Source organism: Mya arenaria, chromosome 5 (genome assembly GCF_026914265.1).
Source record: "Mya arenaria isolate MELC-2E11 chromosome 5, ASM2691426v1".
Taxonomy (NCBI): domain Eukaryota; kingdom Metazoa; phylum Mollusca; class Bivalvia; order Myida; family Myidae; genus Mya; species Mya arenaria.
The window spans coordinates 68,979,906-68,994,177 of record NC_069126.1 but is presented as its reverse complement, the minus strand read 5'-3'; the positions used below and the strand labels follow the sequence as shown (position 1 = coordinate 68,994,177).

At 31.8% G+C, this 14,272-nt stretch overlaps 1 protein-coding gene across 1 annotated transcript in view; it reads right to left on the bottom strand.

Annotated features, from left to right (window-relative positions):
- Nucleotides 1-1,168: 1,168 nt before the first annotated feature.
- LOC128235057 (nephrin-like) overlaps nt 1,169-14,272 on the bottom strand; it is a 31,291-nt gene continuing 18,187 nt past the window's right edge. The window contains exons 10-14 of the mRNA XM_052949763.1: nt 13,184-13,233; nt 11,744-11,899; nt 11,436-11,492; nt 7,213-7,322; nt 1,169-5,190 (exon numbers count right to left, since the gene is read on the bottom strand). Coding sequence (XP_052805723.1) covers nt 5,005-5,190; nt 7,213-7,322; nt 11,436-11,492; nt 11,744-11,899; nt 13,184-13,233 — 559 coding nt within the window. The 3' untranslated portion in view covers nt 1,169-5,004. The remainder of the gene's footprint in view (nt 5,191-7,212; nt 7,323-11,435; nt 11,493-11,743; nt 11,900-13,183; nt 13,234-14,272) is intronic.

Genomic DNA, 14,272 nt, shown 5'->3' with positions numbered 1-14,272 from the left:
TATTACTAATTTATGGAACACATAATTATATTTTTCCATTAACGTATACGATGCACTGAATAATTTCTTTTGGTGTCTATGAATATGAAAGTTGATCGCAGCTATTTTGCCATGGTCCCCAATTACGAATTCTTCTTCCTGATCTCTGATTGGTAGTGTCTAATATCCACTGTGGTTGGTAGATGGTATAAACTAGAACTACGTCGGTTCTTAAACCTGCTCCCATTGCAAAAGTTGTACTTTTAAGCGTATCTATCTTTCCCGAAAGAATACCACCGTGTCCGAAAGGAAGGCTGCCCATCACCATTTTGTGTCCGCTAAGGAATCCACTTAAAACCGCTGGCTTCCTAATACCATGGCAAAATATTCACATAATCGAGGTGACGTTAAAGCTGCACTTTCACAGATCGAACGTTTTGACAACTTTTTTTTATTTTTTTGTCTTGGAACGAGCCAATTTTTGCGAAAATCCATGGAAACCAGTTAAATAAGACTGCTGACAAAAATTAGATCGCAGATATTTGTATTTAAGTTAAAAAAATGATGATTCGAACGAAAATATGATAATCTACGATCTGATTTTTTGTCAGCAATCTTATATGATTGGTTTGTAGATATTTACTCAAACATTTTCTCTTTCCAAGAAAAAAAGTTGTAAAAATAGTAAATCTGTTAGAGTGTAGCTTTAAGAGTAGATATTTCTGGCAGATACCTTCAAGTACCCTGTTACACATCATTAAGGGTCAAGGACCAATTTTTGATTTCACCCTAGAACACCTGAACTGATAAAATGATCCAAAAAATATACCTTACAAATGTTTGGAATAGACAGTCGCAAATCTAGAAAATTAAAAAAATCACCGTGGTGCTCCCAATAGGTGAAAAGAAAAACTCATAAGCATGTGTTTAATGCGCTTTTCGTCTAGATAGCTAAAGAAATAATGTCAATAAACCCCTAAACTCTAGATGTTGGTGCGATTGGAGGGACACCGCCAATACATGTACCTCCCCCTAAACATTTGGCTGGAGATCAACTACGGTAAAGCTTATTCAAACACATATTCTCGTCAAAAGAAAAACAAATACATATATTTTTTCAATACAGATTTTTTTTAATACAAAATACAGATACGATTACTGAACATTTAGAAATTTAAGACAGGTGAAAGTCAACTTAATAGTTCAAAATTACGAAAAAAGACATCACATATAAGTACATTCAAACCTAAACTGTGTCAAACTAGCAATATATAATTAAACAAATCACTTATTCAAGCACCATTCATTGCATCTTGCATTTTGTAAACAAACACATATTGTTTCTTACAGATTTCTTTATAATAAGAATACGCTAAATCGCTGACCTCTGGCCATGGTCATTATAACGCGTGTATTCGATATTTCTATGTTTTGAGCTATTGTCCCGACAAACTGTATTCAAACTTTACATATATTCGATGAGGACAATCATTACGATTATATGTTGAATATTAAACCTAGTATTGACTTTTCAATGAGTTGATTTATTTCAATCTGATTATTCAAATCACAATAACAGAGATGTTATTGTTTTAAAAGTTACCTATAACAATAATTTTAATGAGGAATGGCATAGAAATAAGGGTGCTAAAGTAAAAACATGGGGAAAGGCAATGACAAAGGGAAATAACTCAAGGTGTTTTAAAAATGAAAGGCAATCAACTTAAGACATGCGCGTCTATTTTGGCCCTTACCATATATGGCTGAAATATGATGGCCATACTGTTCGATTTAAATATAAATAAAATTGGTGAAGAGATTAAGTTGCTGGGTGGTACAAGATTTCATATGGGACTCAAAATTGATGGAGATGTTATGGTCATACATAATCTTTCTAAATATGAATTAGTGAATAAATGAAGGTACCATAATGAAAACAATGTTAAGTATGGTATTTTTTCGTAAATCAATCATAAGTATATGTTTTAACATGTTCAATTAAAAACAAACTACAAACAACGGTAAATATATACATAAATAATTATATGTCTGCAAAATACATGACACAGTTTAATATCAAAGAGGCATACTTGTTTTAGTGACTGGAATGATTTAAAACAAATTCGAACTCTACAAATAACCTAGTCACCAAGTTGCATCATGATTGGAAAAGATACTTTGGATATTGTTTTCAAAAAACATAAAAACTACTGCTTCTTACGTAACAGGAGTAAAACAAATATTCAAATTTCACCGAGAGATTGTGACCATATACATTGTGTGTGAGTTTGATTAAAGACTGGTTCAGAAATGTTGATGCTAGAATGGTTACAAAATAAATTTTGACGACGAAGTACAACGGACAAAATGCGATCAGAAAAAGCCTATCTTTAAATAATTTGAGTAAATTTACATTGAATGCGTTAACGTTTTTTCTTATCGTCACAGCTACCCTAAAATATATATTTTTTTATCTCAATATGATATAGGAAGTGTGTATTCATTTTCTTATATTAACCTAGTGACTTAATTTCCAGTCATAGGGTATACTATTTCGTCTAATTTTCTTTTTATGTGTTCCGTTTTACTTGTAACTTATTGCCATATTAAATAATATCAGACTAAACATATTTAACCATATCTAATAAACCGTTTTATAAAATCTTCCTACAACAATTCTTAAAAACATTCAAACATTTACATACAGGCATCGGGTTTTAAAAGCACAGTTGATAGTATTAAATGAGTGCTCTATTATTGCAAGAAAGTATAAACCTGGCTATACTAGATACATTCATCTACATAGTAACATACGGGCATAGTTGTATGTCATAAAATAACAATTCCTAGCTTATTTGATATTTTCAACTTTACTTTTATGTATACATTTATTTAATTTGTAAATATGTTCTCAAAAGTAATGAGTAAAAGAAAATAAGGTGCAATAAACTCTGGTACTTTTCAATATTTCGTTTGGTAACTGGAAAAGGTCGATTACAAGCTAATACATGAGTGGTTAACTATGATGCTTTGATGTGTATCATATATGTATAGCATAGTTAGAAATCGTGGAGTCACGACATTTCGTTATGCTCAAACGCGTATTCCGATCAAATGCCAATAAATGGAATATTGACGTGCACGGTGATTATGATATATTGTGTTTGCTTTCAATAGCTTTATACAATTAGACAAAACAATCGAAGAATTAAGTTCCACGTAGGATTGTATATTTGTTGTGTTTAGTTTAGAAGTCACATAAAAATAACTCGTTTGGAAATTGCATAATTGCTAGAGCTTAATGTTGACATCGTACTTGATATCTGGATTTTCATTAAAACTGTTATCGTTTCGTTTTAGGTTTAAATTAGGTTTATTGACCGTTCCAAAGCGGTATCAAACAATCCAACATACCTACACTTTCTTATATATATATATAGTATGTATGCACTGTGCTGTTTGTGGAGTTTTGTGCTGTTCTTCCATGTTTCTTGTTTGTTATTTTTTGTTTTTTATGTTCTATGTCTTTGGCGTTTACCGAGTGCCAACAAACCGGGTTTATGATTAAATCTTTTGCTACAGAGCTTGTTTCTGTAGTTTTTCACGTAAGTATTAAGTAATCCCTTGCATATTATTTGCATTTAATTACTAAACAATTGTCTCGATGCTCATGTAAGAACCTAGTTTTCAATACTTTGTGCACTATGCTCAAATTTCTTAGTGTTGTTGTGGTCATGAAGTGTTGTGATGCTCATGTTTTCTAATTTATTGGGAATTGAATTTTGAAATAATAATTGAAACAGTCAAAAACGCAATTTAATTATTTAAACGCTTGGTCTATCTCTTTAAAGTATGGCAAAGTACATCACAGTTTTGCGAATTTTAATGCATTTTGGTGCTTTGCATTGAAATGATCCATTGGTTCGTTGACATGAACTGTGTAAGGCACACATTCATTTGTCCTGTGATTATCATCAGCAATGAGAAGTCCAAATTTCCAAGTTTGGTCCTCTTATTCAGAGCGTCTGTAAATGTAATATCATTAAGCCCGAGACCAACCACCACGAAGTGGGGGTTCAAGGAACGCTTTAAGTGCGTGAACAACTGTACACGGAAATATGAGTTATTCATTTCTTCTTAATTAAAGATAATATTGGTTTATACCCTGCGCTGTAAAGAATATACGTATATGACATTTCATCACTGGGAGTACTTGTTTATTTAAATGCACACACAATTAATACACAATATATAACGGAAAAGCGGTTCACGATTTAGAATGTGTTTTTTTTTCTATAAGTTATGGAACTAATAATTATGCACTAGCACCAAAATGATTTAACCTTTTGTCATTAAAAAGTTTCAATTATTGAAAATTGCTAAAACAGTTTTCGTGAAATTGACGGTGTTAAATATGTCAACATTAAGCTCTAGTAATTCATGCAAGTTCTAAAAGATTAGAAATTTATTTTCAGTTACAACTTTTTCATTTAAGACAACACATAGTCAAACCTATGTAGTAATACTTTTCCCGATTATGTTAACCTTACTCGTTACCATTAGGTGACATAGTAACTCACATTTTACTTACATTTTTAACTCATTGACAGTACAATGGAAAGGGCATTATCAACGCATAACAACATGTTGTGGCTCAAAATATTATTCGACGTAAGAGGTAACCACCGGAGTAAGTTCGTTTAATTTCAATACATGAACTGTAATCGAAATATAGTTAAATTAAAGCTCCGGTTTGTAGATCATTTGTATGAGCCAAGGCCCAGCATATGCATTAATGCAGACACATATGCATTAAAGCGAAAACGAGGGTACGGAGAACTTTGCTCTTATTGGCTTGTTTGAAAAAATGAACCTTAATGCAAGTTTAAAACTTTTTGTGTTATACCAAGATTTAAATCTTTATAGCTAAATAGATGTGTAATGTACCACTTTTTGCTATCAAACTTATGCAACTTTAGTTTTAACAATTACGATGGAACATGAGCTGGAAAATGTTCCTTTCCATTATTTCGATGTCGATTTACTATCAACTCCATCTTTTTCAGGAAATGGTTTCCCCCTTTTGGTCAAGTCCACTTCTGCGTATTCTGTCATGTTATCTAAACCGTGGATGACAAATCCCTGTTGTCCGTTTGGGGGGTTTGACAATTCAAGATCTGCGTATAAAAGTCCATCTGCGTTTACATTTCTCTGAAACAAAAAGTAAATTTGCGAATTTGACCTTAATAATCAACATAAACATTACAACACTATGGACTCTGCCAACATTTAGGGTATGAAGGACAAGATTTATGCATTTATTTGTTTTAAGTAAGTTTATGTCCTCATATCATATACAATATTTTACCATTTTGTATTAAATTTAGATAATACAGTGAAAATTGCAGGGACAATCCCAGTAAAATAATCCCTGCATAGGGGCACAAGACAAGGGACAATTAACTAGAGGCGCAAACATACTTACACCACATACACAAAAACAAACACCAAAGAAGTCTTTCCCTTGTAATAACATACCTAAAATCTATTTCAAAATAAGATAAAAAATATGCTAAAAAAGAAATGCCTATTGTCAATAAGACTAGGGCTGGTTGCAAAATGATGGTAACTCGGAAAACCGTAAACAAACATCAATAAATTTCTTACCCTTAATAAATAACGTAAATTATCACGATAAGCTTTTCGATGCCTTTTATCACGACGAGTTCGATGTATAACACGTATCCGTTGAGATCGCGCAGGAGTCGAAACGGATGCATGTTAATACAAGTTTTAACAACGAACTAGTCGTAAGAAAAGCGTCCTATCGTATATTCTCTTTATTATATATATATATCATTATATATATATCATTCGATTATTTCCATGTTGGAATGCACCGCTTCTAGTTTAAACCAATTAAACTGCACATAGATTTTAGACGACATTTTTCGGATTTTCCATTCCGGATATGACGTCAATAATTAATCGCATTAATGACGTAGTGCATTGTATTGAATATAACCACAAACAAGCAATTAAATACAATTGGAATAACTTCTTAATGAATTATAGTACGTTACTGAACAAATATGTTACTGAAAAGTAAGTTTATATTTTCAAAATCTTGAACTAATATCAGTCTGTAAAAAGTAGCACTTACAAACGCTACTACTGATAAGGGTTAGAACAAAGAGGGATACGGATGTTTCAATACGGTACGCTTTATTTTCACTGTTGGATATGGAAACGAAAATTGATCGGCTTGTATAAGAACATGACATTAAAACGTAAAAAACATGTACATGATCCCTGATTTGTTATTATGCGAGGATTTGCAAACTAGCATTATAATTTATTACCGAAATCACAGTTATACCTGCTTTTGTGGGTAATAAATTTAGTTTATGTGGTTAATTCGATTCGATTGTTCTTTTATCTGTTGTTTTTTTAAAAGAATGAACTCATATGTCCTTGTTAATATATGCAAAATAACTAAAACAATATTTAAAAATGAAAACATATTTGATTTTACAAATGATTATCGTTCATTATTTTAAATGTCACCAGCGTGTTATCTGTAATATTCAACTGCATTAGGTGGTGCTGTGAAGGGATTAAAGAAAACTGAAAGAGGTTTTCATTTTTATGCACCTGTTCCAATGCCAAGGCTTTTGCTATGGTGAACAGCCGGATAAAATCGTAATGTTATTACAATTATTTTAAATGCATTCTAAATATTTCAGACACGAATAAAAATGTATTTCCTATTTCTATACAATTGATAAGTAAATTAAAATGAATGGTGAAGTATTTTTTACTATCATTTTAAAACGATCAACAGACGGCTTATAAATGTGCTTTAAAGTATCTGTAATACAAAAGAAAACATCAGTTGTTATCTGTTTAAACGTTTGGAGTAATTATTTCAATCGTTAGATGAGAAAAATAATCAAAATTGACACTTAAACAGTCCCCCTTTGTGATGATCATCTTCTATTCATGGCTGATCATGTAGAAGTTAGACATCAAAATGATGTAAAAAATGTTCGAAACTCCAGGCATGGAAATTGCGGATGGTTGGACGTAAGGACGCTCGCAAAATTTGAACTTTACATGGTTTCAGGTTAATTCGTGTCAAGCTAAATCACAAAGCAGCTCAATGCACGCTGGAGTCTACCAAATGTTTTTTAGAATTATTTAAATGAATCATTACAATACAGCAAAACAAACCTTTGTTGCTTTCACTGTCAGGGGCACTTCATGATTCTCGTAGATATCACCAGCAAGAGTAGTGTCTCGATCATGTATCTCTCTGTGATTTGTAGCGTTCTCGTATACATCTAAAACATTAATAAGTAAACCATGCCATTATTGTAGTGCAATATAGTGTCCTCTACAGGTAAGCCTTAGTGAGATACAGATAGAAAGTTGTTCGTAAGGTAATGGCATAATGACAAGAAAGTCGTGTTGATGGTGAATAACCGCGTACAATTGAACAGGAAGAAAATAAAACTATATGTCAAAAGGCAATATTGAAACAAGTCATAAAACACTTCGATTATTAGTCAGATTCGTTTTGTAATCAATATCGTATATCAAACGTATTCACACAAAAAGGGATACAGAAACATAATGTGTTACTTTGACCAATTACTATTGTTTGTTTAATAACTTGTAAAAAACGCAATTACATTAATATAACTAGGTTGTGTGGACTTCTTTCACTTTCGCAGTAATTCATTTTCTGGCTCTCCGGAAAACAATTTCATCAATTGACAAATTACAACCAGAGTTCCTGCTCTTCTACACATCTGTATATTGTTACTAGCCTGTTAATATCCTAAAAGGGTTTTATTGTATTGCCATTTGTATAAGGTTTGCTCTCAAGGGGTCCAACTAAATAACTTTACTTAACTTTATAACTAATAGCAATATTCATGTTATATATACGCAAACTTCAACATATCCATGTTCCATGCAAATATCTGAAATATTGTATGAGTAATTGCCAATATTCAAGTTGTAGCGCAACGCCACCGCCGACGCCCAAAACGACATCAAAGCTATGACAATAACTTTATTTTGAAAGACAGACTTTTCAAACAGCGAAAGTTAATCTTACAAAGAATTTTCTGAAGAAATTAAGCAAACCAGAGTGACAAATGCCAATTAAATGATAAGCGGGCTCAAAACGAGATTCTGAGAAAAACAGCAACTGACTTAAATGAATAATGTTGGAAATGTTGTTTTTTTTAATCAGACATTGAAATATACAAACGTGAAAAGTATTGATATACGCATCACAATGGAATCAAGTTAATAACATAACCTGAAATATTACAAGGGTTATATTGTGATCAATGGAAAGCTCAGTATTATGTGTGCATGCATTTAACACGCATTTTACAAATATGTAAGACATAATAGTAAAATCAGCCTTTAGTCCGGGACATATTCATGAGCTACAGCGTACCTTGCATGCAAAAAATAGATAACAAAATGTTTCTTTTTAAGATATACGAGTAGTACACAACTTGAGATATAACAAGTCGTTGATAAACATAATGTTATATTAAAATACTTGATTACAGATGATTGGTTCCAGAGGAGAGAAACATAGCGGTGATAATAACTCATTGTGCATTATTTCTCTGATGAATTATATTATTAGAGACTCACTATTTAAAAAGGTTGCATTTTACTCTTGCCAAAACTTTCAAAATATTTTAACGGCACATATGAAATCGGGATCAGTCTTGATGAATTAAATAAATGTATGAGTCAAATATCTCGACAGTGATATACTTGTTGGAGCTATATTCATACCGGCTCAACTGGCAAAATGATAGTGATTCGTTCAGTAACAGACGATTATTCGTTCAGATTATGTTACATAATGCACCATTGCCTTTTGTATGCCTTTATAAGGAAACATATGCTACTAAATAAAACTCAAATAGAAATTTGCTTAAGTTTGACTCTAGGACTTAACTGATATTGTAATTCGGATAATGATTCGTTTGTACGATTAACTATAAGTTGCGTATGTGCTTCTAGGTTATTTTCGACTAGAGCAGTGATAAGTTCAGAAATTCTGGTCAATGATTCATTTAGTTCTTAGCTTCAACATTTCCAATACTTCATATAAATCCATAATATATCAACTTGGTAATTATAATTATGTTCCTTCGGAGTGAACACGAATGGGTTTCTACTTCTTTGAGTTTGTTATTATATGGAGAAAAACATTTTAGCATGTCATTGCGGTATGCTGTTTGTCTCGGCATAATGTGTTGCGTTTTAAGAACATTCTTTCCAATTAGTGTGCACAGAAAGCATTGTTACAAAATTTATCATTTTCTATTTGGTTGAAATAAAAATAAACGTTTGGTGAATAAGGTGTTAAGGTGATTCTTCTTTGTTATCTTAAATACAATTTCTAATCAAAATATCCATGCCTAGGCCTTCAGATAGTACATGGATTTCACCTCTAAGATACGAGCTACTGCAAAGTGAGAAATGCTAGGATATATAAGTGCTTTATCCGGCAGTAATCATAATTCATTGTGAACTAGTGACATATACACGAGCATTATGAACAACTTCCATTACAAACTGTTGATGTATGTAGAGTTATCCTCTCCCCTTATATTGTCTAAAGATCTGCTTTTAGACGTGAAAGTCTCCCTAATGTGCAATTTCAGCTATATTTTCTATCCTAATGATTGTTTAATCTGTGTTGTTCCAATGCGTTTTCATGAAATAAATATTGTTTGAAGTTAAAACAACCATTCATGTTACGGAAAAAAGTCGCTTTACATAATAACATTGGAAAAGCTTATATGTATTCACTATGTATGATGTTTAACGAGTCGTAATAAGAATGAATTTATCGTTCGTAAACTCTTTACGAATCGTCAGATGTTCACTTAACGAATCGCTATCATTTTCCTGAACGAATCGTTCTACGTTCAGTTGGAGTCCTTGACCTTTACATAAACATTTTTATTTTTCAGAAAGGTAGGAACAGATGTTTGAGCCTTTCTTGACTTTTTGAAAACTGTAAGTAAAAGGTGAACATATTCAATCTAGCCTGCTTCTAATACCATCGACTCAGGAGTGGCACAGGGATAAACACTGCCTCAACTGTTATTTCATTATATGAGCGATTTTGGGCCTTCGGACATATATTTGCTATTATTATGTTTCACGGTATTTGAATTAAATGATATTTCAGGAAGAAATTCGGAAAAAAATCGTAATGATATCATTTAAATTCCGTAAGATCCTAGTTTACAAGTGATATCATGTATTGCATTTTGAATACTATATTTGACGTCATTCACATGACGTCGTTACGAAAGCATATTATTCAAATGACGTGCCAAAATAACGTTTCAATATAACAACTAGCTTATAATTGAAATTATTTTCTTAACAAAGACTCCTTAAGGAACGTAAATTAAGATAAAAATGCGGAATCATTTTTATATTTCAATATATTTGGCCGATTTAAACATCTATTGATGCAGTCAAGATATGTCGGGACGAAATCCATGGTTGCTATGGAAATATGAGTAAGCGAATGGTCATAAATCGTCGAGAAAATGAAGTTTGGAAGGAATTGATATACACAGAAAAAATCATTAGTGTGGCACTTTTTATTACTTATTATTTTATTTATAATAATTATGTCCGAAGGCCCAAAATCGTACGATGCGGCTCATATATTAATGGTATTGCATGAATCCGGTTGAAATATACCTAGCATTGAATGTCAGGTAAAAACGTGATCTTAAGTTAGTAACTGACTGGTGCAAAATCAATAGCATGATTTTACATCCTACTAAATCAAAACGTTTGATTATTTAAACGCTGCTTGAAACAAAACATCAAGCTTATCTAAATGTAACCATTTTGCCTAAGAAATTGTGCATTGCCCTGAATGTATTTATTATTAAAATAGCATTCACAAGTATGTTGAACTCAATAACTTATCTCCAACATTATACTGATGTAATGAATATAATGATATAGTTACATATGAGATAAAACGTATGTTTTACGGTGCGTTTATACGTCCAATAATTGTATTTTGTTGTCGTATTTGAGAGCAATACGATAACTCAATGACATAAACAGAGGAAAAAGTGCAAAGAGGAGTTGAAACCAAAGCAAGAGCTATCCAGTTGGTGAATGAAATAACTGCATGTTATCTGTAACAAGAGAGTTGCGAACAAAACAGTGCCTATCTTGTCTATAAAATGCTTATTGGTATGGCCTCTTGTTAGGTTGACATACCAAAATAAATAGGTTAACAACCTCCAAACTTAATTAAATATATATATTTAGAATCTTTTAATAAATGCATCGCAGTGATCACTATCATTATTATCAGTATTGTAATTATTATCCCACATGTACAAAGCAAATTGGTAAATAAAATAACTTACCTTCGCTGGGTTTGGCTTTCTTCTTTTGTTTCAATGCCTTTCCCGTTCCCTTCTTTCCTATTAAGATACGTATTGTTCATTATTACCAGCATGCTAGCGTGCAACAACAATTTTTAATAAAATGTAATTCAATTGTAAACAAATAAGATAGCCCCCATATGCGTAGCTAGAAATATGTTATTTACCATGAATGTAAATCTTTACAAATGAAAATAAATGATTCGTGCCGAGCTATGAAAAAGGTAATTAATAAATAAGTTGTATATGATTTTAACTACAGAACGGACTGATCGTGTTCAAACACTTACCTTTCGGCTTTTTGTTTACAACACTATATAGGTCACTGACTCCACTTGACACGCTTGCAGCTTTTTTCTTCTGAGGCTGGGAATAAATAGCCTCCACCTTGTTTGTGTGGTCCTGTACATCATCACCTCCTCCATATAACGGATTAATCACTTCATCTTTGAAAGAAAGAAAATAGGAATGACGTCAGAATTTGAAAAATGACTCGATAATTTGTTTCAAATAAAATCGTTGAGTGTATGGAAGGTTCAAGATATCATTTATAAACACTCACACACAGGCTCGTACAGCCCTAAATGACTTGATTGTAAAGTCATTCTACAGTTCATGGATTTAAAGGACTACTTTCTTTCGTTATTGTAATAGTTGGCCACATATATTGTTTATTAACTAATGGGAACTAAATAGCGTTTCATTCATGACGAATACAAGGTGTGTGCAGACCGGTAAGAAAAGTGTACATTGTCTGGCATACAACATCAACTAAAATTTCATATGGAGATACCTGATATATATGTACATTTTTACATCGTTACTTTTCGTAAAATGATTGGAAAATTCTAAAATATATGCATGAGTTATGTTTTTTATTTGAAATTATACATCATTCCGCCACAATAGAGAATGAAGCAATCTTTAATTTTTTATAATAAGGTTATAACTAATGCAGAGCTTACAAAATATTATGAAAATTAGTTTATATTTGTTTTTCCCCATATTCCACGTCAAATAAAGTCAACAGAACGCCATTATTGGTTGCAAACAAGTCGGAATAAATTGTGTCACGGTGAATTTGACTGAAATATTTGAATTTAACGTTTAGTAAAATCATTTATTTTTTTAAATCTATGAACACTATTCACAAGCGACTTCATGTTTCGACTTCAATGCGATACCGTACTGTATTGTGCTGTAAATAATGTGAATGTCAACCTTTTACTCAAGGATTGAATAAGTTAACTCAACTTTTATTCGGACTAAACTAAATTAACAAGTTCAGATTTTCGCATAAAAGCGAGTCTAATCTGCTAACTCCTATTATTTGAAGGTTGTTATTCCGGTATACTTTATATTGATGCTAAGTTTTAAATATAAGATATTTCTTTTACTAAAGACACTCTAAAACGTATACATGAGAAATGACAAACACTTATTCAAATGGTTATAAAAAGACGTAAAAGTTCTTGAAAGTTTTCAATGCTCATGAATGAGTGAAAGCATATGTTCTCGCTGATGAAAAGGTAACATATTCTAAGGATTAAAACACAATTGAGGACTTGAACAAATCATAACCAATCATAGAAATAAATAGTTTTGCTTTCCAGTTTTTAAATAAACAAAACAGCTGCGTTATGTCGTACTTATGATGCAAAATACATCAGCATCAATTTGTATTAACAATTGTATAACATTGGCCTGGTAAAAAACACTCATTCACATACCGTCATCATCTTCTTCATTTTCGTCCGTGTTCGCCTTGGACTGCAGCTGACTGCAATTGACAAACACGTGCATAACAGTCTCGCATTATTCTGTTGTATTATTAATGTACTATAAGTTAACATGTCCTGACCTTCAATGTTCAAAAAGTACGTATTAGTAAACGCACAGTGAATATGTCAGTAGAATAAACGAAAGACGTTTGTATTAAATACAAGTAGAATTTGAAGAAGCTGTTCAACTTACAGTTACACCTGTATTCGAAATAAAAATGTGAAAATAAAAGCATACCGCTTTTTAGTAATATTATGGTATTTTACAATCAACAAGCAATCACATAATTATTAAATACAAACAAAGGTTTTTTAACCAAAAAAAGACACAATAGAATTGTCTTAAAATATAAATCAAATGAAGATTAACAACATTTGTATTTAAGCACACGCTTCAATCACACCTCTTCTCAACAAAGCCTGTTTGAATAATTTCGGTTATTATCTGTCATACTAATATGCAAAACATAAAGCAAAGGTTCATTGTAGAATCTTTAAATTTGGTATTACCCAAATAGCTGGAAATTGTGTGTTTAAGTGCAAATTAAACAGAAGGTAAAGAAATTTTGCGTTATATTTCTTTAGGATGCAGAGTCAAACAAATATAGATTCCCTTTTACAATTAAAGGCAGTCGAACTGTATTTCGAATGCTCAAACGATGATAAGAGGTTGTGAGATATAAACGTCCTTTATGCACAAAATAGATCAAAAGGGTTATTTAAACCGAACACACCATTATTTAGTAGTACAACGCATATGGATTGTATGATAATTGGCATATAATGCTTAACATTAATTACATTAAACCATTTGATTTAAAAGCCAGAGTATTGTATATTAAAAACGTATATTAGTTGATGATATTTGAACAAAATCATTTTTCAAAACTCATTTCACTGTCAATGTCAATTAAATGTTCCGTTAACGCATTATGTTATATTCAGTCTTTAGCTGAATTACATCAATACAAATGCTGAAAGAAATCGCCACCTCCAACACTTAATCGCGTTTGCACATTTTGATCGGTTCAATTGTCA